Source organism: Mustela nigripes, chromosome 2 (genome assembly GCF_022355385.1).
Source record: "Mustela nigripes isolate SB6536 chromosome 2, MUSNIG.SB6536, whole genome shotgun sequence".
Lineage (NCBI taxonomy): Eukaryota > Metazoa > Chordata > Mammalia > Carnivora > Mustelidae > Mustela > Mustela nigripes.
The window spans coordinates 217,844,837-217,868,316 of NC_081558.1; the positions used below are offsets into that span (position 1 = coordinate 217,844,837).

The 23,480-nt window shown below is 55.5% G+C and overlaps 5 protein-coding genes across 5 annotated transcripts in view; 3 read left to right on the plus strand and 2 right to left on the minus strand.

Moving 5' to 3' along the window:
• Positions 1-11,587, plus strand: part of LOC132012462 (keratin-associated protein 10-8-like) — a 43,258-nt gene extending 31,671 nt beyond the window's left edge. The window contains exon 2 of the mRNA XM_059392493.1: positions 11,300-11,587. Within this exon, the coding sequence (XP_059248476.1) occupies positions 11,300-11,587 (288 nt within the window). The remainder of the gene's footprint in view (positions 1-11,299) is intronic.
• Positions 1-23,480, minus strand: part of TSPEAR (thrombospondin type laminin G domain and EAR repeats) — a 239,321-nt gene that overhangs the window by 207,919 nt on the left and 7,922 nt on the right. The gene's annotated exons all lie outside the window — the stretch shown is intronic.
• LOC132010365 (keratin-associated protein 12-1-like) lies at positions 5,364-6,451 on the minus strand. The gene has a single exon (XM_059388244.1). The coding sequence runs from the start codon at positions 6,219-6,221 to the stop codon at positions 5,583-5,585; it is 639 nt and encodes a 212-aa protein (XP_059244227.1). The 5' UTR covers positions 6,222-6,451; the 3' UTR covers positions 5,364-5,582.
• On the plus strand, positions 18,383-19,096 carry LOC132012465 (keratin-associated protein 10-7-like). Its single transcript, XM_059392496.1, has one exon. It carries the CDS (start codon positions 18,383-18,385, stop codon positions 19,094-19,096), a length of 714 nt encoding a protein of 237 aa, XP_059248479.1.
• Positions 23,160-23,480, plus strand: part of LOC132012567 (keratin-associated protein 10-7-like) — a 703-nt gene continuing 382 nt past the window's right edge. The window contains 1 exon segment of the mRNA XM_059392601.1: positions 23,160-23,480. Coding sequence (XP_059248584.1) covers positions 23,160-23,480 — 321 coding nt within the window.

A 23,480-nucleotide genomic window follows, 5' to 3' on the forward strand; every position in this document is an offset into this window, starting at 1 on the left:
AACACATAATAATACAGTAATACAGTAATAGGAGGGAATTTTAACATCCCATTCACTGCAGTGGACAGATCATCTGAGTAGAAGATCTACAAGAAGGGCTTTGAATGACACACTGATGGACCAGATGGGCCAGATGGACTTCACAGATATATTCAGAACATTCCATCTTAAAGCAACAGAATACACATTCTTCTTGAGTGCACATGGACCATTCTCCAGAATAGCTCACATCCTGGGCCACAAATCAGGTCTCAACTTGTACCAAAAGACTGGGATCATTCCCTGCATATTTTCAGAGCACAATGCTTTGAAACTGGAACTCAATCATGAGAGGAAATTTGGAAAGAACTCAAATACATGGAGGTTAAAGAGCATCCTACTAAAGAATGAGTGGGTCAGCCAGGAAATTAAAGAAGAATTGAAAAATTCATGGAAACAAATGAAAATGAAAACACACCATTCAAAACCTTTGGGATGCAGCGGTGGTCACGAGAGGAAAGTGTACAGTGATACAAGCCTTTTTCAAGAAACAAGAAGTTTTCAAGGACACAACCTAACCCTGTACCTAAAGGAGCTGGAGAAAGAACAGCAAAGAAAGCCTAAACCCAGCAGGAGAAGAGAAATCATACAGATCAGAGCAGAAATCAATGAAATAGAAACCAAAAGAACAGTAGAACAAATCAACAAAACTAGGAGCTGGTTCTTTGAAAGAATTAATAAGATGATAAACCCCTGGCCATAATTATCAAAGAGAAAAGAGAAAGGACCCAAATAAATAAAATTATGAATGAAAGAGGAGAGATCACAACCAAAACCAAAGAAATGCAAACAATTATCAGAATATATTATGAGCAACTATACATCAGCAAATTTGACAATCTGGAAGAAATGGATGCATTCCTAGAAACTTATAAACCACTAAAATTGAACCAGAAAGAAATAGAAAACCTGAACAGACCCATACTAGTAAGGAATTGAAGCAGTCATCAAAAATCTCCCAATAAACAAGAGCCCAGGGCCAGAAAGCTTCCCAGGGGAATTTCACCAAACATTTAAAGAAAAATGAATACCTGTTCTTCTGAAGCTGTTTCAAAAATTAGAAATGCCTTCTGCCTGTGTTTGGAAGAAAAACTTCCAAACTTTTCTGAGGCCGTCATTACCTTGATTCCAAAACCAGACAAAGACTCCACCAAAAAAGAGAATTACAGACCAATATCCCTGATGAATATGGATGCAAAAATTCTCACCAAGGTACTAGCTAAGAGGATCCAACAGTATTTTAAAAGGACTCTTCATTATGCTGAGTGAAATAAGTCAAGCAGAGAGAGTCAATCATCATATGGTTCCACTTATTTGTGGAGCATAAGGAATAACACGGAGGACATGGGGAGATGGAGAGGAGAAGGGAGCTGCGGGAAATTGGAGGGGCAGACGAACCATGAGAAACTGGGCTCTGAAAAACAAACAGGGTTTTGGAGGGGTGGGGGGTGGCAAGTTGGGTGAGCCTGGTGGTGCGTATTGTGGAGGGCACGTATTGCATGGAGCACTGGGTGTGGCACATAAACAATGAATTCTGGAACACTGAAAAAAAATTTTAAAATAAATTAAAAATTTAAAAAATAAATATAATAAACAAATAAAAATAAAAGGACTGTTCACGGGGCGCCTGGGTGGCTCAATGGGTTAAAGTCTCTACCTTCGGCTCGGGTCATGATCTCGGGGTCCTGGGATCGAGCCCCACATTGGGCTCTCTGCTCAGCAGGGAGCCTCTTCTCCCTCTCTCTCTGCCTGCCTCTCTGCCTACTTGTGATCTCTGCCTGTCAAATAAATAAATAAGTAATCTTAAAAAATTTAAAAAAGAACTATCCACCCTAAGTGGTATTTATTCCTGGGCTGCCAGGTGGTTCAACACCCACAAATCAATCAGTGTGACACGCCGCATTAAAAAAAGAAAGGACAAGAACCATAACATCCTCTCAATAGATGCAGGAAAAGCATTGGACAAAGCACAGCATCCAGCGTTTTTTTTATTAAAACGTCAGTGTAGGGATAGGGAACATACCTCAATATCATCTAAGCCATATACAAAAAGCCCACAGTAAATATCATTCTCAATGGGGAAAAAACTGAGAGCTTTCCCCCTAAGGTCAGGCATCCAGCAGGGATGCCCACTGTCATCACTGCTGTTCAGCACAGTACTGGAAGTCCTAGCCTCAGCAATCACACAACGAAAAGAAACAAAGACATCTGAATCAGCAAAGAAGTCAAACTCACACTCTTTGCAGAGGACATCATAATCTATGTAGAAACCCCAAAAGACTTCACCCCAAAATTGCTAGAACTCATACAGGAATTCATTAAGTGGCAAGATATGAAATCAAGGCGCAGAAATCAGTTGCGTTTTTATACACTGAGAAACCAGAAAGGGAGACAAAGCATAAGAAATGCTAAATCATAGGAAACAAACAGGGTTGCTGGAGGGAAAGGGGTGGGGCTGGGCATTGAGGAGGGCGTGCGACGGAATGAACACGGATGAATCACTGACCTCTACGTCTGGAAATGATTATACACTATATGTTAGTTCACTGAATTTAAATTAAAAAAATTTTAAAGACAGGGTATCCGAGGCCATGGCAGCTGGGGTGTGAGGTGAGGACAGCCACTCTTCACAGTGGCTTCCACACTCCAGTGTAGGCGGCGGCCGTGCATGAGCAGGAGCACTTCTGGAGAGAGGAGCACTGATCACATGCTCCAGAAATGTTAGAGGAATGGAAACTGGCAGCATCCGAGGCAGTAGCTAAAAATTACGTACGACCTAAAGCCCATGAAGGAAAATCAGCAGACGCAGCAGATGCGTGCAGTGGAGTACTAGACAGCCGAGAACAGAGATGGCAAGGGCTACGGGTGTTGTCTGGGATGGATTGCTCCAACACAACGTTTAAGGGGAGAAAAGCATGTTACAAAAGGATGCAGGGCTTATGATGCCATTTAAATGCTTTTAAAAAATGCCAGAATATACTGCTTTATTTCAGAACATGGGTGAAGACGTGCACTGGGGTTAGCAACCCCAATCTCAAGCGGGTTCCTGCAAGGGGCGCTAGAGATGGCTTTTCTAACCCGGTAAAACTCCTCTCCCTTCCCCAGACTCTGCCAGCAGCCTTTCTCTTGCCACACGCCTCTCGTGCAGCAACAGAGCAGAAGGTACCCCATGCTGGCGTCCAGTGTCCTACCTACGCCATGAGCCTCATGGGAATTCCCACCAGCCAGTTTCACCAGGGAGCCTGGTAAGCCAGCAGAGTTCTGTGTGCAAGTGCCTCTGTGTGCATGTGTGTGTGCTTCTGTGTGTGCCCATATGTGCCATATATGCACATGCTCGTGTGTGTGCCCTTGTGCCATATGTGTGCATGTGTGTGCCCAAGTGTGTCTGTATGTGTGTGTGCACATGTGTGCACCTCTGTGCATGCGTGTGTGGGTGCTTGTTTGTGTGCCCTTGTGACCTGTGTGTGCCTGTGTGTGCTCATGGTGTGCGTGTGTGCATGCCCATGTGTGTGCTCAAGTGTGAGCCTGTTCGTGTGTGTGCGTGTGCATGCCGTGTACGCACGTGTTCATGTCTGTATGTGTGTGTGTGTGTGCAGTTCCGTGTTGTCTAGGGCACAGGCAGGTGGAGGTGGGTGAGGCGGAAGACAGGGACAGACAGAAGGTGCCCAGTGGAGCAGGTCTGGGGAGGGACGCTCAGGGGCCTCTCCCAGGCTGTCTCCTGGTTCCCGGTCCTCTGATGTCCGAGACACTGGGGCAGGTTTGAGTCATGTCAGTGGTGCTGTCCACGCCACACCTGCTTGGGAGGTCAAGTATAGAACTGACCGGAAACAGAGGACCAGGCTCCTCCCTGTGGCGGGCGAGGCTGCAGAGCCTGTGACAGGTGTCGCGGGCCAAGCGGTACAGCCAACACATCAAATGCAGACATCTGGGTGGTAGGAATGTCCAGAGGAACGTCCAGGGGAATGTCTAGGGAGATGGCCATTCTGCTCTGTGTTGATGCCCCCTGCCCGGGCCCAGCCCAGCCTCGAGCCCCTGTGTACCATGCCTGTTGCTCTGCTGCAGGACCCCTGGGCAACACCCTCCCCCAGGCCAGGGGAGTTTCTGCTGTGCCCGCTACGTGGTGTCCCCTGCATGGCTGAGCCGTGCTTCCTGCCGGCTGGCCGGTGGCTGCCCGTCCCTCTGCTGCCCAGTGGCCGGCAGCCAGGCCCCCTCCTGCTACACACCAGTGAGGTGCCAGGCCAGTGGGTCTCAAGTGCACCCACTCTCTAACCCAGAAACTTCATCCCAAAACAAACCCCCAGAAACAAGGCATGGAGCTATGTTGTCTGCAGAGACCAGGTGATTGAGAAGCCAAATTCCCCAAATCTCCACCATGGCCCAGGGCTTCCAGATGGTGCCCGTTCTCAGGGTGGCAAGGGGGAAGCTGTGTCCCTGACCACACAGCCTGGCCCCATGCACCCGCCTGCCGCACTGCCCAACATGCACAAGGTGACTGCCTTGCCGTGGGGGGACACAGGGCGTCAGCTAGCCTTGCCACAGGGGGAGACAGGGCGTCAGCTGGCCTCGATGGAAGGGTCCCAGGCGGCAAAGGTGGGACAAGGCAGCACACGGCCCGGCCCCCCTGCCCCCGTCCCCCGGCACCCACACCTGCCCTTGTACAGCAGCGACCCGGGATAGAGCAGCAGGGAAGTGTCAAGAGGACGCATGCACACGAATCCTCCCAAGAACGCATGCGGTGAAAGCGAGTTCAAGGCCAGTACATGCAGGACAGCCTCCTACCATCATTAGGAGGCTGTGGGAGAAAGCACGCCTCTCCAGGGCACAGAGGTATGGCTCCACTCTGTCTCAAAAGGCAGCAGAGAGCGCACAGATCCACTCTGAGAAGCCAGCGGTGAAGGGCTGATGCTGTCCCGGCATCCACGTTAGGGAGTTGATACCTGGGAGTATTATAATAACCAGTAACTGATCATCCATCCGGCTAAAAATGGGCCACACATGGACCAGCAACAGAAGTGAGTCATGATCCAGGGGCCAGTCCTGGTCGGGTTCTGCAGATCTAATGTAACAAAGAGTTAGGAGCTGGACTCAACCTTCCGGAACACAGGAGCCAGGACACAGGACATCTGACGTGACGCCCCACCCCCCAGCCACGTGCACCACCAAGTCCTCCACAGGGGCTCCCACTTTCCATGAGCCGCTGTGAGAAGGGGCTTAGCCTTCCCCACTTTGTAGCAGAGACAGGGTGTGCAGAAACAGAAGACAGGCACGCAGAGCTGCATCAGGAAAGCATGGTTTATTGGGCTCACAGATGACTGGTTCCCACTGGAGACAGAGGACCCTGGAAACTAGGCCTCCCACAGGGAACATGCTGGGTCACAGAGGGATCCAGGTCATCCTGCCACATCCTCACCATGGGCTTTCGAAGGTCCACTGGGCACGTTCTTCATCTGCCTGTGCAGAACCCGGAGGGTGCTGAAGACTTCCTCCAGGAGGGGCGCAGATGTGGCCCCCTGTGCCCTGGGAGCAGCTGGGGGGGATCCCGGTCAGAAGCAGGACGGGGTGCTACAGGAGACGGGTCTGTAGAGCAGGGTGGGGCGGGAGGGCTGGCAGCCCCCGGAGGACTGGCAGGAGGAGGCCATGAGCACGAGGGGCTTGCAGCTCACGGGCACACACACAGAGGACTGGCAGGAGGGGACCACGTACACGGCGGGCTTGCAGCTCACGGACAGGGCAGGCCTGCAGCTCACGGGCACGCAGCAGGACGTCTGGCAGGAGCTGGGGGTGCAGGAGGCCGGCTGGCAAGAGCTGGGCACACAGCAGGACGTCTGGCAGGGGCTGGGCACACAGCAGGACGTCTGGCAGGGGCTGGACATGCAGCAGGACGTCTGGCAGGGGCTGAGCACATAGCAGGACGTCTGGCAGGAGCTGGGCACGCAGCCGGCCGGCTGGCAGCCCGTGGAGCAGCTGGTGTGGCACATGGTGGCGTGGGGCTGGAGTGGAGTCAGGGTGGAGCGCGGTGAGTTCTGGAGGCTCCTGCCCCGGGCAGCCTTTATGTTTGCGCTGCGGGGGTCCGGGCAGCACAGGACGCAGCTGCTGTCTCCCTTGTTTGTGCTTCTTCCGGGCTGTGTCCCAGAACTTGGATTCTGCTGCAGGTGTTTTGTCTGTCTGGCCCTAACCCTCATGACTAATTGGCCCCTCTCCAAATGCAAGTTACACTTGGAAACGTGCCCAGGTGTGTCACTGGCACCAGCCGGATTCTGCGTCCTTCCTTATGATTTCTCTGGAGCCACTTCTGTGTGACTCTGAAAACATGGGTGTCCCAACCCCTGCACACATGATGATGACCCCTGGACGGCCTACCCCACGTCAGGAAGGCTCCAAGGCGAGTGCTCAGAGAACGGGTATGTCTGGCTCATGTCCGAGTGTCCCAGGAGCTTCTGGCTGCAGGTCAAGCACGGCCAACATGAAGGAAGGACACGGCGACCAGCTGCCCACAGCACAAGAGTGGACGGAAGGGTGTGGGTCACAGAGAACTCCTGGCGGGCAACAACCTTGGATCCTTGTCTTGAGAAAGCCTCATTGTTAGAGAAGCACAGTAAACAAAGGCATGGACCTCCTGGCAGGAGGCACAGCCCCACCAGAAGCAAGGGTGTCCCTGGGAAGTGGGAGGGAACACCAGCCACACACATACAGCCCACAGAGGTCAACAGTCACGTGGGACTCCGAGGAAGTCTGGCTGAGTCTGGTGGTGGGTCTTCCTCTCCTCCAGGGACTCTCGCCTGACCTCTATCACCAGAAAGCTGGCAGGGAGGTCCTCTGTCTGCCCCCCGGGGCTCTGGCTGGTAGACACTGGAGTCCACACTGGACGTACGAAGAACCCACAGTCTCTAGCACCCCTTCTCCACCCCACCCAGGTCGGTGAGAACGCCTCTAGACTTCAACACAGAAGATGGTATTTCTGAAAACACTCCTGCAAGATGCTGCTGAATTATAAGATTTGGGACAGGTTTATAAGAGTTTTCCAGATTAGGGCCCAAAGATGGACACACAGGTCAGCGAGGTCCAGGCACCCACACCCAAGCATACTCACAGTCCGAGTTCATTTGTTAGGGAGACACTGACTGTTCCCCATTCCAGGGTCTCCTCCATGAGGAGGGACAGCCATCTGAGCTCCCTCACCCCCTCCCCCATGCCACTCCTCACTCCTTGCACACAGAGATTCTGGGGCCCACCTGCCTGCAGACAGCACCTGCTGGGGTCCACGTGGACAGGGCAGTCTCAGCACAAAGACTGACCCCTTTGTTGGGGGGGGGGTGTCATTTACAATTTTCCAATACAGCTTGTCATGGACAGGAGAGTCCGTCAGTTTCTGTTCTGGAAGGCACACACCTAGCCACGCACCTGGACACTTGTAGGTGACGGAACAGATCTTCCCCCGAACAAAGTGTAAAGCCAGGCTGTGCACGTCCAAGATAGTCAGTGAACAAGTGATCGTGTACCAGAACAGAAATCAACAGCCAGTAAAAGAGAACACAGACGTCCTACATCCAGTGTCATAATTAATTTCAATATACAATAAAAAAAATCACTAGACATAAAAGATACAGAAAACGGAATCTGCAGTGAAAGAAACATGTCAATCAATAGTCATGCAACTTGAGACAGTCTGGACGTTGCTGGCAAACAATGGTGGGAGAGTGGCTCTTTAAATACGTGTAAAGAGTCTGAGGAGGATACATTTGAAGAATTAAATGAAAGTATTATCTTCATGACTGAATGGAGAGGGAATGTTTGACAGATAAATGGAAACTGGTTAAAAAAAAAAGAAAGATGACAGGAGAGAGATTCTCGAACTGAAAACACACAGTGGAAATGAAACGTTCACTGGGATGTTGAAGACAGAAGAACAAAGAGGACGTGAAAGTGAACACATGTTGAGAGAAATTATCTGACTGGAAGGAGAAGGAAGAGTTAAGAAAAATAAAAAGAGGGGCCCCGGGTGGCTCAGTCCATTGGGGGTCCAAGTCTTGACTGCAGTTCAGGTCAGGGTCTCGGGTCATGAGATCGAGCCCCCTGTCGGGCTCTGCACTCAACGGAGAGCCAGCTCGGGATTCTCTCTCTCCCTCTACTCTTCCCCCTGCTTGCTCGCTCTCCCTCTAATAAATAAATAATTTTTTTTTAAAAAGTAAACTCTGGGCACATAATAGGTACCGTGATGAAAACCAAAAATGCAGAGCAAAGCCTTCAAAGCAGTGAGAGGAAGATCACTTCACAGACGAGGAGAAAAGGTGACAGCTGACTTCTCATCAGCAGCAGAGACCAGAGGACGGACGAGAATGGGATGAGGTTGCTGAAGACGGGCACTGCCAATCAAGGATGCCACGCGTAGCAAAAGGAGAGAGAACATCCTCTGAAAGAGGGTGAGACGAAACCCTCCCAGGATACAGGAAGGAAGAGAGCCACCCGCTGTGGAGTGCGGGGCAAGGGACCCCGAAGGGGGGCGCTGGGAGGAGCCCTACGGGAGGAGGAAGGAGCAGCCTCGTTTTCGTCCTTCTCGTTGTTGACAAGCGACCCATGGAAACCTGCAGCTCCGTCACTAGGTCACATGTGGACCTGTGGTCACGTGTGGTCACCCTGGATCCTCTTGGTCCTGACGGGTTTTAACCTGTTGACAGGACGGAGGAGCGTGTGGATGGACGTGGCTCACCCCCAGGTCTCAAGGTCACGCTGCTGTGTGGTCTCAGGTGGGCTCCAGGCTGTTCTTGTCTCCGCTCTGACCACGGTGGGAGCCCCCAAGACCACAGTCTTGGAATAACTTAACTAGTGTGGCTTGTTACGGGGCCACCTGAGGAGCCCTTCTGTCCACACCTGCTGTCACTGGGGGGGGCCCATCCCTGTGCAGAGGGCCCAGTGGGTGCAGCCCCAGAGGGGGAGCGACAGTGCCCCTGCCGAATGAGCCCCAACTCAGAAGAATGTGCTAGAGATGACATGTCAGGTCAGGGGTCCGGGGACTGTGGGGGGTATCGCCCCCCACCCCTGCCGCTGCCTTCTTCCCAGTGGATGGGTCTCATACAAGGTCATGCCAGCCTTGCTAGAGCCAGACGGACCAGACGCTGGCGTTAGGAGAGGAGCCTGGCGTGGGCAGCTCGCCCCTCACCGCCCCTCCCGGGCTCCGGCCGGTGCTGCCCCATCTTGGAGGGCAGTTCTGCCATGTGAGCTTGGAAGCCACAGAAGACACATGATCTTCCCGCTCTTGCTCCTGTCTCTGCGAGCTGATTCGCGACTGTACGATATGTCACTACTGAACCCCTAAAACCCCAGCATAATTTGGCGCAACGGTAATGACCGCAGACCCCAGAGTGAAACTGAGCTTCAAACGCCTGCTTCTTGGCCACAGTGGGAGAGCGCACGCATCACAGAATCCAATCGTGCATCCGCGTACATGGGCTCCCCTACCCCTATGATGGCGGCAAGGACTGGTGACTAGTCAGTGATGAGCTGACAGCGTGGCACCTGGCACAAAGCCGGGACCGGATGACAAGGTGGATGCCATGGCCACAGCTGTCCCCAGTGAGGAGCCCAGCCGCTGGGCTCTGGTCCCTTGGGAAGACCTTTTGGGTCACGGAGTTTCCAAATAAAAGACCTCAACATGAGGCAGGAATCCATCAGAATCCTAGAGGAGAACATAGGCAGTAACCTCTTCGATATCAGCCACAGCAACTTCTTTCAAGATATGTCTCCAAAGACAAAGGAAACAAAAGCGAAAATAAACTTTTGGGACTTCATCAAAATCAAAAGCTTCTGCACAGCAAAGCAAACAGTCAAAAAAACAAAGAGGCAACCCATGGAATGGGAGAAGATATTTGCAAATGACAGTACAGACAAAAGGTTGATATCCAGGATCTATAAAGAACTCCTCAAACTCAACTCACACAAAACAGACAATCATATCAAAAAATGGGCAGAAGACATGAACAGACACTTCTCCAATGAAGACATACAAATGGCTATCAGACATATGAAAAACTGTTCATCATCACTAGCCATCAGGGAAATTCAAATTAAGACCATATTAAGATGTCACTTTACACCAGTTAGAATGGCCAAAATTAGCAAGACAGGAAACAACATATGTTGGAGGGGATGTGGAGAAAGGGGAACCCTCTTACACTGTTGGTGGGAATGCAAGTTGTTGCGGCCTCTTTGGAGAACAGTGTGGAGATTCCTCAAGAAATTAAAAACAGAACTTCCCTATGACCCTGCAATTGCACTCCTGGGTATTTACCCCAAAGATACAGATGGAGTGAAAAGAAGGGCCATCTGTACCCCAATGTTTATAGCAGCAATGGCCATGGTCGCCCAACTGTGGAAAGAACCAAGATGCCCTTCAACGGACGAATGGATCAGGAAGATGTGGTCCATATACACTATGGAGTATGATGCCTCCATCAGAAAGGATGAATACCCAACTTTTGTAGCAACATGGACGGGACTGGAAGAGATGATGCTGAGTGAAATAAGTCAAGCAGAGAGAGTCAATTATCATATGGTTTCACTTATGTGTGGAGCATAACAAATAGCATGGAGGACATGGGGAGATGGAGAGGAGAAGGGAGTTGGGGGAAATTAGAAGGGGAGGTGAACCATGAGAGACTATGGACTCTGAGAAACAATCTGAGGGTTTAGAAGGGGCGGGGGTGGGAGGTCCGGGTACCAGGTGGTGGGTATTATAGAGGGCACGGATTGCATGGAGCACTGGGTGTGGTGAAAAAATAATGAATACTGTTATGCTGAAAATAAATAAATTAAAAAAAAAAAAAACACAGGGATCCCCAGTCCGGCAAGCAGGACGGTGCTTGTGTGGACAGAGGACAGGGTACATGAGCTCGGGGAGGACCTGGAGCATCCTGATATGGGGGTCCTTGTCCCCAGCCGATGGTCCTTCACCATCCTACCTGGGCTGGGTCGAGAAATCGCGGGGCTGCTGGGTCACGCTGAGCCTCCAGCTGTCACAGAGTCTCCTGAACAGAGTCGCTTCCACCAGGACACTCCAGGAAGAGACACACAGGGGAGGAGGAGGAAGAGGAAAACAATCAGGCCACCAGGAGGAAGGCCCCGTGTGGCTTGTTGCCAGGATGCCACAGCCCGGGTATAAAGGCTGCCTGGGGAAGGAGCCTCCAGACCAGCCCCGTCCTCCACCCTGACTCCACTCCAGCCCCACGCCACCATGTGCCAGTCCAGCTGCTCCACGGGCTGCCAGCCGGCCTGCTGCGTGCCCAGCTCCTGCCAGATGTCCTGCTATGTGCTCAGCCCCTGCCAGACGTCCTGCTGTGTGCCCAGCTCCTGCCAGACGTCCTGCTGCGTGCCCGTGAGCTGCAAGCCAGCCGTGTGTGTGCCCGTGAGCTGCAAGCCAGCCGTGTGCCTGCCCGTGAGCTGCAAGCCCGTTGTGTATGTGGCTCCCTCCTGCCAGTCCTCTGGGGGCTGCCAGCCCTCCTGCCCCACCCTGCTCTGCAGGCCTGCCCCCTGCGGCACCCCTACCTGCTGCTGACGAATCACTCTACTGACCTCTCCCACCATGTCTCATTACCGAATCAGTGATGGTGTTTTCTTCTCCATAAGAGCTTAGTGACCTATTAAAAATAAATCTCTCTGCTCCTCAGCACTGTGTCTTTCTGTGATTTCACCCTGAAGCTGTCTCTCCCAGTCACCTGCTCACTTGGACAAGCCAATGCCCGAGAAGCGCCATCCAAGGGTGGTTCTCCTGGGGCAGTCAAGCCCCTCAGCATGTTGGGGAAACCCACGAAGAAAAGCTGTAATCCAGGCTCTTAGAACCTGAACAAGAAGGAATCCAGGCATTCCTTCCCACTGTTTCAAGTGAGGACTTCATGCATGGTTCTTTGATCCTAGAAAGTGCCGATGAGGCACAGATGATGGGTTGCACCAAGGAGCCAGTGGGACAGGAACATAGATCTCAGCTCAAAGAAGAGAGTTCCCTACACGCCAGAGCTACCCTACAGATAATGGGCACCTGGACGTTGTTCCAGCTTCTCAAGAGAAGCTACGTTCACTCCACTCTCCCCATAAGAGGCAGACCTGGAATGAACCCACAGGTCCATGTACAGGGACGGAGAAAGCAGGCACGACAGTCCCCGAGGGAGAAGAGGCGGGCAAGGAAGGGGAGCGCTCTGCGTTTGCCGCCGCGCAAATGGGTCTCAGGGCGCGGTGCCGGGCGGAGCTGGGCCACAGCGCCCGCGGCATGATCCCCTTAAAGTGAGGCTCCAAGACAAGCAAACGGGTTTCTTCTTTTAAAGACCAGAACAGCGGCTGCTTCTGGAGGATTCGGATGACGCTGGCTGGCAGAAGAGGCTATCTGGAGAGGGTGGTGGGGTCCACGGCCTGAGCAGAGGGCACAGGTCACATCCGGGGCCCTGAGAAGGTTGGGGCAAGAATGTGTGTCCTGATGGGGCTTGGGCTACTCAGATGAATGCCTTTGGCAAAATTCTTCAAGGGAAACACCCAAGATTCATATTATTTCACACACAAAAGCATAAAAATTGAATTCCTGTTCAGGGTATGCCTCCTAAATATTTGAGTGGAACGTACTATTGCTTGTGACGTACTTTGAGATGCTCCAAGGAGCTACGAGGTGCGGAGGGAGGGGTGGTGTGATGGGCGAGTGTCCAGGAATGTGAATGAGGCCCGGTGTTAGTGATGGGCTTGAGGAACGGGCAGGTGGATACATGCAACGTTTAATTCTCTCCGCTTTTCTGTGTCTGAAATATTTCATAATAAAATGAAAATAATCATTGAGCTAAGCAGATTACAATAAAATGTTCCTTTAAAGGAAAAAACAGAAGACACAAATGGGTTTCCTGCTCTGGATGGGAGATTAAACCAAGAGCCTGCGTGCTGTGGCCGTCTAATAGTCACGGCACACGGGCGCCCGGTGTTCCAATGCAGTAATGGTGGACTGTGGGTTGGCCAAACACCCAGAGTACTGTGCTGGTTGTGGGAAAGGCAACACTCTGCGAGAGTGGACGCCACTGTTCGAGATGGCCAACTGAGCCCACCGCTCTCATCCCAACCCTCCTGGGACCCACTGTGGGGGAGAAGTCAACTTACGATGGGCGAGGGGCCCAGCAAATTCAATGGGAAGCGGCGAGTGTGCTGACCCCAAGGCAGGGGCCCTGCAGCGGGACAGGACTTGGTCCCCATGAACAGGCTCAGTGAAGACGGGTGTGTCCTCAGTGGAGGGGAGGAGCCAGGGCCACCCAGCCAGGCTGAGTGTCCAGCGATCCACCTCCCCACAGAACACCACCAGCGGTATCTCTGGGACAGTAGAACACCTTACCCAGGAAGGGCTAAGGTTCCTGGAGAGCTATTGGCACCCCCAAAGACATAACTCTCATTCTGGCTTCTGGGCTCCCAACTTTCTTATCCTCAAGTGAAGCCCACCACCCAGAAGACCCCCATCCCAACCCCAGAGTGCCATGTCAGCCTCCCCACACGGGAGAGCTTTCTCTAACTCAGCACAGACTGTCACATGGTGGAGGAGGAGCCCAGGCTACAAAGGACCACCCCCGTGTCACCCCACACACGAGCAAAGCCAGTGGCGTGAGAAAGAAAACCCGAGACCGTCAACATAAAAACACACCCCAGAGGAAGTATATAGTTTACAAAGAAGAAACCACCTTTGAAATGAAAATTTAAATTAAATTGAATTTAAAAATCTTAAATATACCATCAAGATGTTAGAGCCATAAAACGAGGGCAAGAGGCTGTGAAAGGGTACACTTCGAAAACTGACCCCCCAAAAGTCGTAGATATCAAATGTACTGTTGATATTTAAAATTAAATAGAAGGGCTTGAAGGAGAGGTTGAGAAATCCCTCCGATTTAGAACAAAACGTTGAGGAGGTAGAAAGTATGAGGGAAAAGAAAGCAGCATGAGTGACCCACCCGGGGCTGTGGCCTCTGCCGTGTGGGATTCTCGGAGGGAGAACCGTGAGGACGAAGGGGGATGTGGAAGTGCTTCCCTGGGGAGGAACCTGTCCCACAGTGGAAGACACAGCCTCCAGGCTTGAAAAGACTAACCGATGCCAAGAAAAATGAATGGGGAAAACCCAGACACATCCTGTAGAAATTGCTGAACATGAGGGATAATAAGTGGTTCCTAACAGCTTCCCCAGAGAACAAAACAAACAGAAGTCATCCGCGGAAAAATAAAAATCAGACGGGCCTCAGACTTGCCATTAACAGCGCTTCGGGAAGGGAGCTCCCAAAGTCCTCGGACGGGGATGCAGCTTGTGCCTCCAGACATAAGCATGTCATAAACACACAGAGGGGACAGAAGAGTGTAAACAGCGTGCAAGTGAGCAGCAAACACGACAGCACAGCATTGGTCATAGATACATTAAATAAGCACGTGTGTTTTTCTAAAGCTGAGTGACATGTCTTTTTTTTCATGCAGTCATCTGATTTTCAACATTTTTTTAAAGCAGGGAAAATCGCATCCAAAAGAATAAAATACCTGGCGATAAATTTAACCACAGGGGGAAAGACTTGTACACAGACAACTGTGGCACCGTGCTGCCGGAGCCGGGGACGCCGGGCGCGGACGGGAGAACATCCCATGTTCATGGATGGGAGCCAGTGTTAAGGGGAGAGTACCGCCCCAGGCGACCTGCACATTCAACAGAATCGTATTGAAAGCTCAAGGCCTGATCCTCAAAGTCATACGGAATTGATAGGGGCCTAGAATAGAGTCATCTTGGAAAAAAGGAAGAAAGTTGGAGGACTCACAATCACTGATTTCAAAACTTACCACAAAAGTGCAGCGATGAACCAGGTGGCAAAGGACAGACAGACAGACTGACGGAGTAGAGCCACCGCCCAGAGACGCACCCGTGTATTTGTGTCCGGCTGGTGTTGGATGAGGGTTTCAAGACTATTCGGTGGGGGGAGAAATCATCTTTTCAAAAATGCTGCTGGAAAAGCCAGATTTCTTCATGCAAAATAACTAAGTTGGACCCCCTACCTCACCCCACATACAAAGATTAACTAAAAATGGATAAACATCCCAAACGTAAGAACTAAAATCAAACTGTGTTAGAAGAAAACACGGGGGAAACCCTTTCTGACCTTGGAACTGACAATGCCCTCGTAGCAAGGACGCCAAAGCAGGAAGATCAAAAGAAAATCATAAATTGGACGTCACCAAAATTCAAGACTTTAGTGACTCAAAAGACACGGTCAAGAAAGGGACAAGACAATCTACAGGATGGGAGAAAATCTGCAAATCGTGTATCTGTAAGAGTTGGACATCCAGAATACACACAGAATGTGTACAACTCTGCACCAAAAAGACAAGCACCTGGTCTGACAACAGGCAGAGGACGTGAGTGGACATTTCCCCCCAAAGTTGGACGATGGTCAGCGCACACATGAAGAGATGCCTCGCGTCATTAGTCATCGGGGAAACGCAAACCCAGCCACAGGACTGTGTCCCACAAGCAGGCAGGCGTTGGCGAGGATGTGGAGGGACTGGAGCCCTCAAACATTGCCCATGAGAACACAGAGGGGGCACCTCGGTGGGAGCACTTGGGTGCTCTCCATATGCCCCCAGGAGTTCCTCTCCTAGGAATACACCCCAAAAAAGATAAAGGGCTTTCAGACGACCTTTGCAGCGTTATTCACAACAGCCAAAATGTAAAAGCAACCCAGGGGTCCGAGGACAGGTGGGCGGGCCAACAAAACGTGGCCCATCCATTCCGTGGCGCGCTCTTCCCCCGTGAACTGAAAGCAGGGCCGACCCCTGCTTCCTGGAAGAGCCTTGAGGACGTGATACTGAGTGAAATGTCACAGAGGGACAGAGTCTGGCTCCACATACAGGAGGGACTAGAGGACCCAGACTCAGAGACAGAGAGTAGGGTGGGGGGTGCCGGGGGCTGGGAGACTGCGGAACAGGGAGGTGGTGTTTCGTGGGGACAGAGCTTCAGGTCAGGATGATGGTAAAGTCCTGAAGACGGAGGAAAGCAACATTGCACAGCGGGAATGTACTCAGGGCCCCTAAACGAGCCTTAAAAATACGTAAAATGGCAAATTTTATGTTACATACATTTTCCAGCAGTTGAAAGAATTTTTAAGGCACGTGGACCAGAACACAGTTTTGGCAAATGTCACAGAACAACGCGGGCTTGTGATCTCTGAGACGAGCCGGGGACTCGGGGTGCAGAGTGTCGGCGGAGGTCCCACCCGTGGGCTCAGGGCCACGTCCAGGCGACTCAACTGGAGATGAGCTTCTGGCTGTGCGCACCTGCTCCCCAGCGGGCTGGGACGGCTCCTCACCGTGGCCCTCAGAGGCCTTACCCACTGGACGGCCATGGGTGTGAGCACCGCCGGCCCCCCTGGGCCCAAGTGCGCCTTCTGCGGGTGTCGGAAGAGGCATGGGCAGCTGCAGGCCGAGGCGAGGACTGAGAGACGGAGAAGCATTCGCCTCCAAGCGCTCGTCTGGAAAGCTCCGACCCCTGCACCGATTTCCCGCGAGCCCCACCCCTCACTGGACAACAGGCCTCCCTAGAAGGCTGGCCCCTACGGCCCCCGTCTGTCCGAGGCAGCGGGCGTTTCTCACAAAGCCCCCATTTTGAAATGCCACATCAGGAAAGATGGGGCCGGCCGGATCTCTCTGGAAGCCAGGGGCCTCCACCCAGAGGGCCCGTCGCAAACCCAGGCGGCCGCCCAGCAAAGACCCTGCCTGCTCAGCAACACCAGTCTTACTGCGTGACCCTCCATTAAATCTGCCTTCCTCGCTGGTCACTCGTGTCTGGCCGTGTTGTCCACTGACGGTGGCCGCGTGTGTCCCATCCATGCCCTCTGGGAGCTGCTGCAGAGCACCCGGCCCCCGCACCCGCCTCAGCTCAGGAAGGAGGGGCCCGTGGACCAGCCACCGCCCCCCCCGCACAAGCCATCATCAGTCACACCCCACCACGTTCGAACTCTGGGCTCCAGCCGGGCCCATGGGGGCCCCCAGGCTCTCCAGAGATGTCCCTCACCACCTCCAGCAGGGGACCCCAAACTGTGGGGAGCTGCCCGGCTCTCCCTCCATTCCCGAGGCCTCTGGGCGCTCCCAGTCTCCTGCACACTTCTCAGACCTCCCGCTGTGACGGGGGTCAGTCAGCAGCAATCGCCGCACAAAGCCGGCGGTCCCCGCCAGGCCACCTGCAGGGGCCTCCCCTGGCCATGCTCCACTAGGCTCAGACCCCTCAGGTTGGCCAGAACTCGGCACCCGAGACCCCTCCTTCCCCAAGTGCTGGGTCCCCACTGTCCCCACTGATGCAGCTCACCAGCAACCCTGCCCCACACCCAGGACCCCTGCAGGCGGTTTCCCTGCCCAGCTGCCAACTCTCTCTGACCACTCCTCCCCTCAGACTCTCCAGCCCCAAGCAGCTTCCCCCGCTCCTCGCTCCCTAAGCTGGGCTTAGTCTCGCTCTTACCAACGTGACGACCTCATGTCCCACTGTTTGTGCGTGCTCCTGCCATAACTAAGCCGAGTCCTGCTGCTCTCCTAGAAGCAGCTCCTTTCCTTTCCAGGTGGTTCCCGCTGCCGGGCACCCACCGGGCACCTGCCCAGACTCCAACACCAGCAGGTCTCGATGACCCTCTCCCAGAAGCCAGATGGCTCGCTGCTTCCCAGGGCGCCGGCGTCCACGGCAGAGACCATGTGCCACAGTTCTGACCTGGCTCTTCTGCGCCCTTGTGTGGCGTGTGGTGCAAGTGCTTACTCTCGCCTCCGTTTCCCCATCGGTAGAGTGGGCACAGCAGGTTCACGAGGTTGGTGTAAGGGTCACTGGGTTGACATGTACAAAGCTGCTCAAAATACTTTCTGGCATGAAGACCGATTACATGCGCACTTGCTGATGCGCTAAAATATACGGCTTCCAGCCATTGATGGGTTCAAGGACTCAGGAGAGAATTATATCCCCAGATAAAGATGATATATGCAAAAAAAGAGAACAAAATATGTGTATGATTCCGCTGAGTGTAAAGGAGCCAGGGGATGAATAGGACAGAGTCCCAGAGAGATGCTGGGAGCAGGGGTGAGGGCGGGAGCAGGAGCCGCTGCCCCTCCAGGGTCATGAATGATGAGCACCTGCTGTGGCTGTGACTCGAATCCCCAGGGACCTGCTCCCACAACAAGGAAACAGGTTTTCCGGGGCCTCGTGACGGAAGCACACAGCCCTCAGGTGTATATAAGCCCAGACACCCCAGTCGTCTCACACACACACACTCACACACACTCACACACACTCACACTCACACCCTCCTCCAGCCCCACCACCCCCACCATGGCCGCATCCACCCTGTCCGTCTGCTCCAGCGACCGGAGCTACGGCAGCCGCGTCTGCCTGCCCGGCTCCTGGGACACCTGCTCCGACTCCTGGCAGGTGGACGACTGCCCAGAGAGCTGCTGCGAGCCCCCCTGCTGTGCCCCCGCCTGCTGTGCCCCCCCCTGCTGTGCCCCCACCTGCTGTGCCCCCATCTGCTGTGCCCCCTCCTGCCTGACCCTCATCTGCACCCCTGCGAGCTGCGGGTCCAGCCCCTGCCAACCAGCCTGCACCAGCTCCTGCCAGCCCTCCTGCTGCAGCTCCTCCCCCTGCCAGGAAGACTGCAGCCAGCCTGTCTGCTGCACCCCTGTCTGTTGCAAGCCCGTCTGCTGCACCCCTGTCTGCTGCAAGCCAGTCTGCTGCACCCCTGTCTGTTGCACCCCTGTCTGCTGCAAGCCCGTCTGCTGCACCCCTGTCTGCTCCGGGCCCTCCTCCTGCTGCCAGCCCAGCCCCTGCTCCTCGTCCTGCTGCGGCCCGTCCTCGTGCGTGTCGCTGCTCTGCCGCCCCGTGTGCAGGCCCGCCTGCTCTGTGCCCGCCTCCTCCTGCTGTGCCCCTGACTCCTCCTGCCAGCCCAGCTGCTGCCGCCGAGCCTCCTGCGTGTCCCTGCTCTGCCGCCCTGTGGGCTCCCGCCAGGCCTGCTGCGTGCCCGCCTCGGCCCAGAAGTCCTGCTGCTGACGGGGCCTGTCTCCCCCGGGGCCAGCAGGCTCAGGGGCACCCCCAGCTCTGCCCCTGCCAGCATCCCGACTGCTTTAGGGTCTGTCTCTCAGGAACCCCTGTGACATGTGGATAGCAGCCCCTCCTCTCAGGCCAGGAAGGGGGTTCCCATTCAATTGAGGATGACCCCTCTCATACCCACTGCCTCACTGTTCCCAAGGTCCCAGTGGTCATGCCTAGGGACCATGTCCACAATGGAGGCCTCACTGGTCTCACGTCCTCAGAAGCTGCTTGGATCAACCAATAAACATGACATGAACTTAACCCTGATGGCACGTGGCTCTCTTTGGACCATTTCTAGTTGGGTGGCTAGCCAGTCCCCCATCAAGTTGGGGGTGGGGGCAGCCGCCCGGGGCCCTTGCAGCCCCGCCCACCCTCAGCCGCACCTGTGTCTCCTCCAGGCTCCGCCCCTCGCTGGCTTGGCACAGGACTCCTGTCCCACAAGATCAGGGCCAGTCCCCGGCATGGCGACTACGGCCACGGCCATGACACCAGCAGCCCCTGTCCCAGAAGCTGGTCCTGATGGGCAGAGCCTCAGGGATGCAGCGGGAGCCAATCCCGGGCACAGTGACCCTGGCATGTCTCCCCCTACAGGGAGCCTGGCAGGACACAGAGTTCACAGGGTCCACAGGGAGGGCAGGAGGATACGGGGCGCCAGCAAGCACCCTGACTCGGCCACCCGAGCCCCCAGCCCCTCCTTCCTTCTCTAGCCTGTCTGCGGAGCCAGCGGTCCGGTGCATACGCACAAGCCCTCCCTACCTTAATGCCGGTTAGAACTCCCTGCTGTCCCGACCCGGCACTGCCTGTGCCCCCTTCAGAGCAGAGCCTCCTGCTCTCCACTGAGACACCCTCCCCCCACCCTCCCACACCCCAGCCCCAGCCCCTGCCCAGCCCAGGCTCCAAAGCCCCGATGCTAAAGTTAGTCTCTCCTGTCCCCTCTCCTGTGGGCCTGTCCCTGCAGAGCCGGACCTCGGGCTCAAGAACACAGTGCCCTCCTGCCCCTCACTTCTCTGACTTTCCCGGGGCTCTTCACCCCGACCTCCGCACCACTACCTTGCTATGGCATTGAGACCTTGGCTCGCTCTGCTGACTAGTCCAGCCGGGAGCCTCTCCTGGGCTCCAGGCCACATACCCACCTCCAGATGTGACTCCCACCCAGGAGCTGAGCCTAGCCCCCCTGAGCTGAGCTAGCACCTTCCAGCTGGCCTCCCCGGGGCGTGGCGGCTCTGCAGGCCAGCTGCTCCAGCCCCAGCCCCTCCCAACGCCCGGCTTGTGGCTCCACCAGGCAGAGGACTTTGGGGTCCGTGTCTGCCTCTCCCCCAGCCATTCCCCAAACAGCGGTCTCTCAGGGCAGGTACGATGAGGACCTCAGAGGTGCCAACAGACCAGGCGGGACAGGAAAAGCCACCTGCTTTGAGGACTCCCAGGGACCCGTGCACATTCTTCGACAGAGTGAGTTCTCGGACATGGACACTGTCCAGCAGATGCCGATCCTGCAGAAAGACGATGGGAAGTCGATGGCTCAGAGGGGACCCCGTCTTCCAGGGTGGCTCATCATCACGGCAGTGGCCAGGCGGGGAGGGGAGCCATTGGCATAGGAGCCACGAAGACCACGAGCGTCCCCCTGTCCTTGTGCAGCCCTGCCCTGGACCTGAGTTCTGAGCGTGAAGAGACAGCACGGACCTCCCCGGGCTCAGCTTAGCTAAAGCACGCCGCGGGCCAGGGCCTGTCAACGGTTTCCTGTTGCAAGGAGCCCCAGCGGGGCCCAGACAAGGACCTCAGGTTCCCCAGAACCTGCCCCATGTCCCAGAATTCCCTGTGAACCTCCCCTCAGGGCTAGACAGGGACTGCCCTCGGGGACCCGAAGCCCCGGGCCCTGCCACGCACATTCTGGTCTGGACAGCAGCTGCGAACTTTCTAGCAAAATGCATCACGGCTTTTCCAGCTTCGTGGGTACCCGGGTTGCGCCGTTCCACACGACACAGTCTCGGAGCCAATTCAGCGCCAGCAGGAGTGGCCTGCCCCTGCCTTCAGGAGGATTTGGGGACCTTCGGGCCCTGCTGTGTTTAAATCACATCCTCCTCAGATGACCCTATGACACGGGCGCCCTGGGATCCCGTCCTGCCAGGGAGGGGACAGAGACAACGAAGCCGCAGCCGCGCAGGCACGGGGCCAAACAGAGAAAACGGGGCCCACTGTGGGGTGAGGCACACAACAGCCCCAGAGACAGCTGCACCTGAATCCCACACCTGCGGGCGTGACCTTGTGCGGAAAGAGGTCTTGGCGGGGTGACTGCAATGGCTGCTGCTCCGGGCAGATGATCCCAGGCCAGCCAGCGGGTCCTAGACGCCAGCACCGGTGTCCTCACACCAGAGAGGTGGGGTCCCCTCCTCTTCACACAGACGAGGAGGCGACACGACCACACGACCACACGTGACAGCACGCCAGGGAGGCCGGAGCCACCAAGCTGGAGGGGGCGGGAGGGACCTCCTCCTTCCACAACCTTCCGAGGGGGCGGGGCCCTGCCCACTCCCTGATCTCGGCTCAGCGGAGCCGGCTGCACACCACCGGCCTCCAGAACTGTGGAGACGAACGTTTTGTTGTTTTAAAGCATCAAGAGTGTGATCACGGGTCAGAGCAGCCGCAGGAAACAAATGCACACATTTGGTCAAAGCTGTGACAAGCAGAGCTTTTGTGATTTCTAAGTATTCTGTTTAAAAGCGTCACTGAGACAACGTAAGATAAAAATTGCAATAAAAGAAATCCACTGCCCTGCAGGAATCGGGTCCAGCCGTCCCCGAACGCACTTGCGCGCGCACACGTGTGTGTGTGTGTGTGTGTGTGTGTGTGTCCATGCCTGTGTGTCTGCAGCCTCCAAGAGTCCGCCTACTGCCCCAGTCGCACCAGACCCCTCGGCAGGGCTGCCAGACCCCTCCACAGCGGCTGAGACGTCCCAGAACCCCACGTGCTGCCTCGCTGTCGCCCTGAGCCTCCACAAGCCCCGGCGCCTGCTCCCTGTCCGCTCTCCCTCCCCTACTCCAGCCTAGACCCCACCCCACCCTTGCCTCACTCCTCCCATCCCCGTGCCTGGAACGAAGAACCTTGAAGTCGATGCGTCCTGGACACTGAGGGTCCCACAGAGGTGTCCCAAGGGCTCACGGACAGCCTCAGCCTCCAGGGCAAAGGTGTGGGGAGTCTGAGCGACAGAGGGAGGGAGCTGGGACAGGAGGTGTGCAGCAGCACACCCAGTAGGACAGCCACAGGGGGAAGTCGGAGCCGAGCCAGCCTGGGGGGCGGGGCGTGAGGGAGGGCAGCCTCTTGCCCAGCCCCACCATGCCGACCATGTGGTCGGAGCCACCAGGGTCCTGAGAGCCCACAGGTTAGAAAGAGACCCGCCCGGAGCATGATGGTGGCCTGGCCAGGAGGCACGGGCCCACCCCCGCCACTGCCTACACACATCACCCTGGCACAAAGCCAGCTCATCCCCCGGCCAAGCGGGGGTCCGAGGCAGCCCTAACCTCGGGCGGAGCCCCCCAGGTATCACCCGCCTCCCCTCATCTCTGTGGACTTGGTGACAAACGCAGAAGCACGGGGATCACATGCCCCAGAGACGGGCTTCCACACCAGGAGCTACTCCTGAGCTCAGATTGCCAGTCACCACACCCCAAGGCCAGAGTCCGGGGGCTGGGAGACCCCTTCCCACGCTACACCCACCTGCCCAGCTCCCCCCTGCCTGGTGCTCTCTTGGCCCCTCAGCAGACTCAGCCAGGACCCAGCACTCGTGCAGACGTTTACGAGCTGGATGGCATCTGCTGGGAAAATAAACCAGCGCTAATGAGGGGTCCCTGGGAGCCAGCCGCAGCGCCAGCAAGGGAAGAGGCGGTGTCCCGAGCCTCTGCGGGGAAAACACGCAACCCAGAGGAGGGCTATAAAAGTGAGCCCGAGTGCCTCACACACTCGCACACACACACACACACACACACACACACACACTCACAGCCTCCTCCAGCCCCACCGCCCCACCATGGCCGCATCCGCCCTGTCCGTCTGCTCCAGCGACCGGAGCTACGGCAGCCGCTCCTGGGACACCTGCTCCGACTCCTGGCAGGTGGACGACTGCCCAGAGAGCTGCTGCGAGCCCCCCTGCTGTGCCCCCGCCTGCTGTGCCCCCACCTGCTGTGTCCCCTCCTGCTGTGCCCCCATCTGCTGTGCCCCCTCCTGCCTGACCCTCATCTGTACCCCTGTGAGCTGCGGGTCCAGCCCCTGCCAACCAGCCTGCACCAGCTCCTGCCAGCCCTCCTGTTGCAGCTCCTCCCCCTGCCAGGAAGACTGCTGTGTGTCTGTC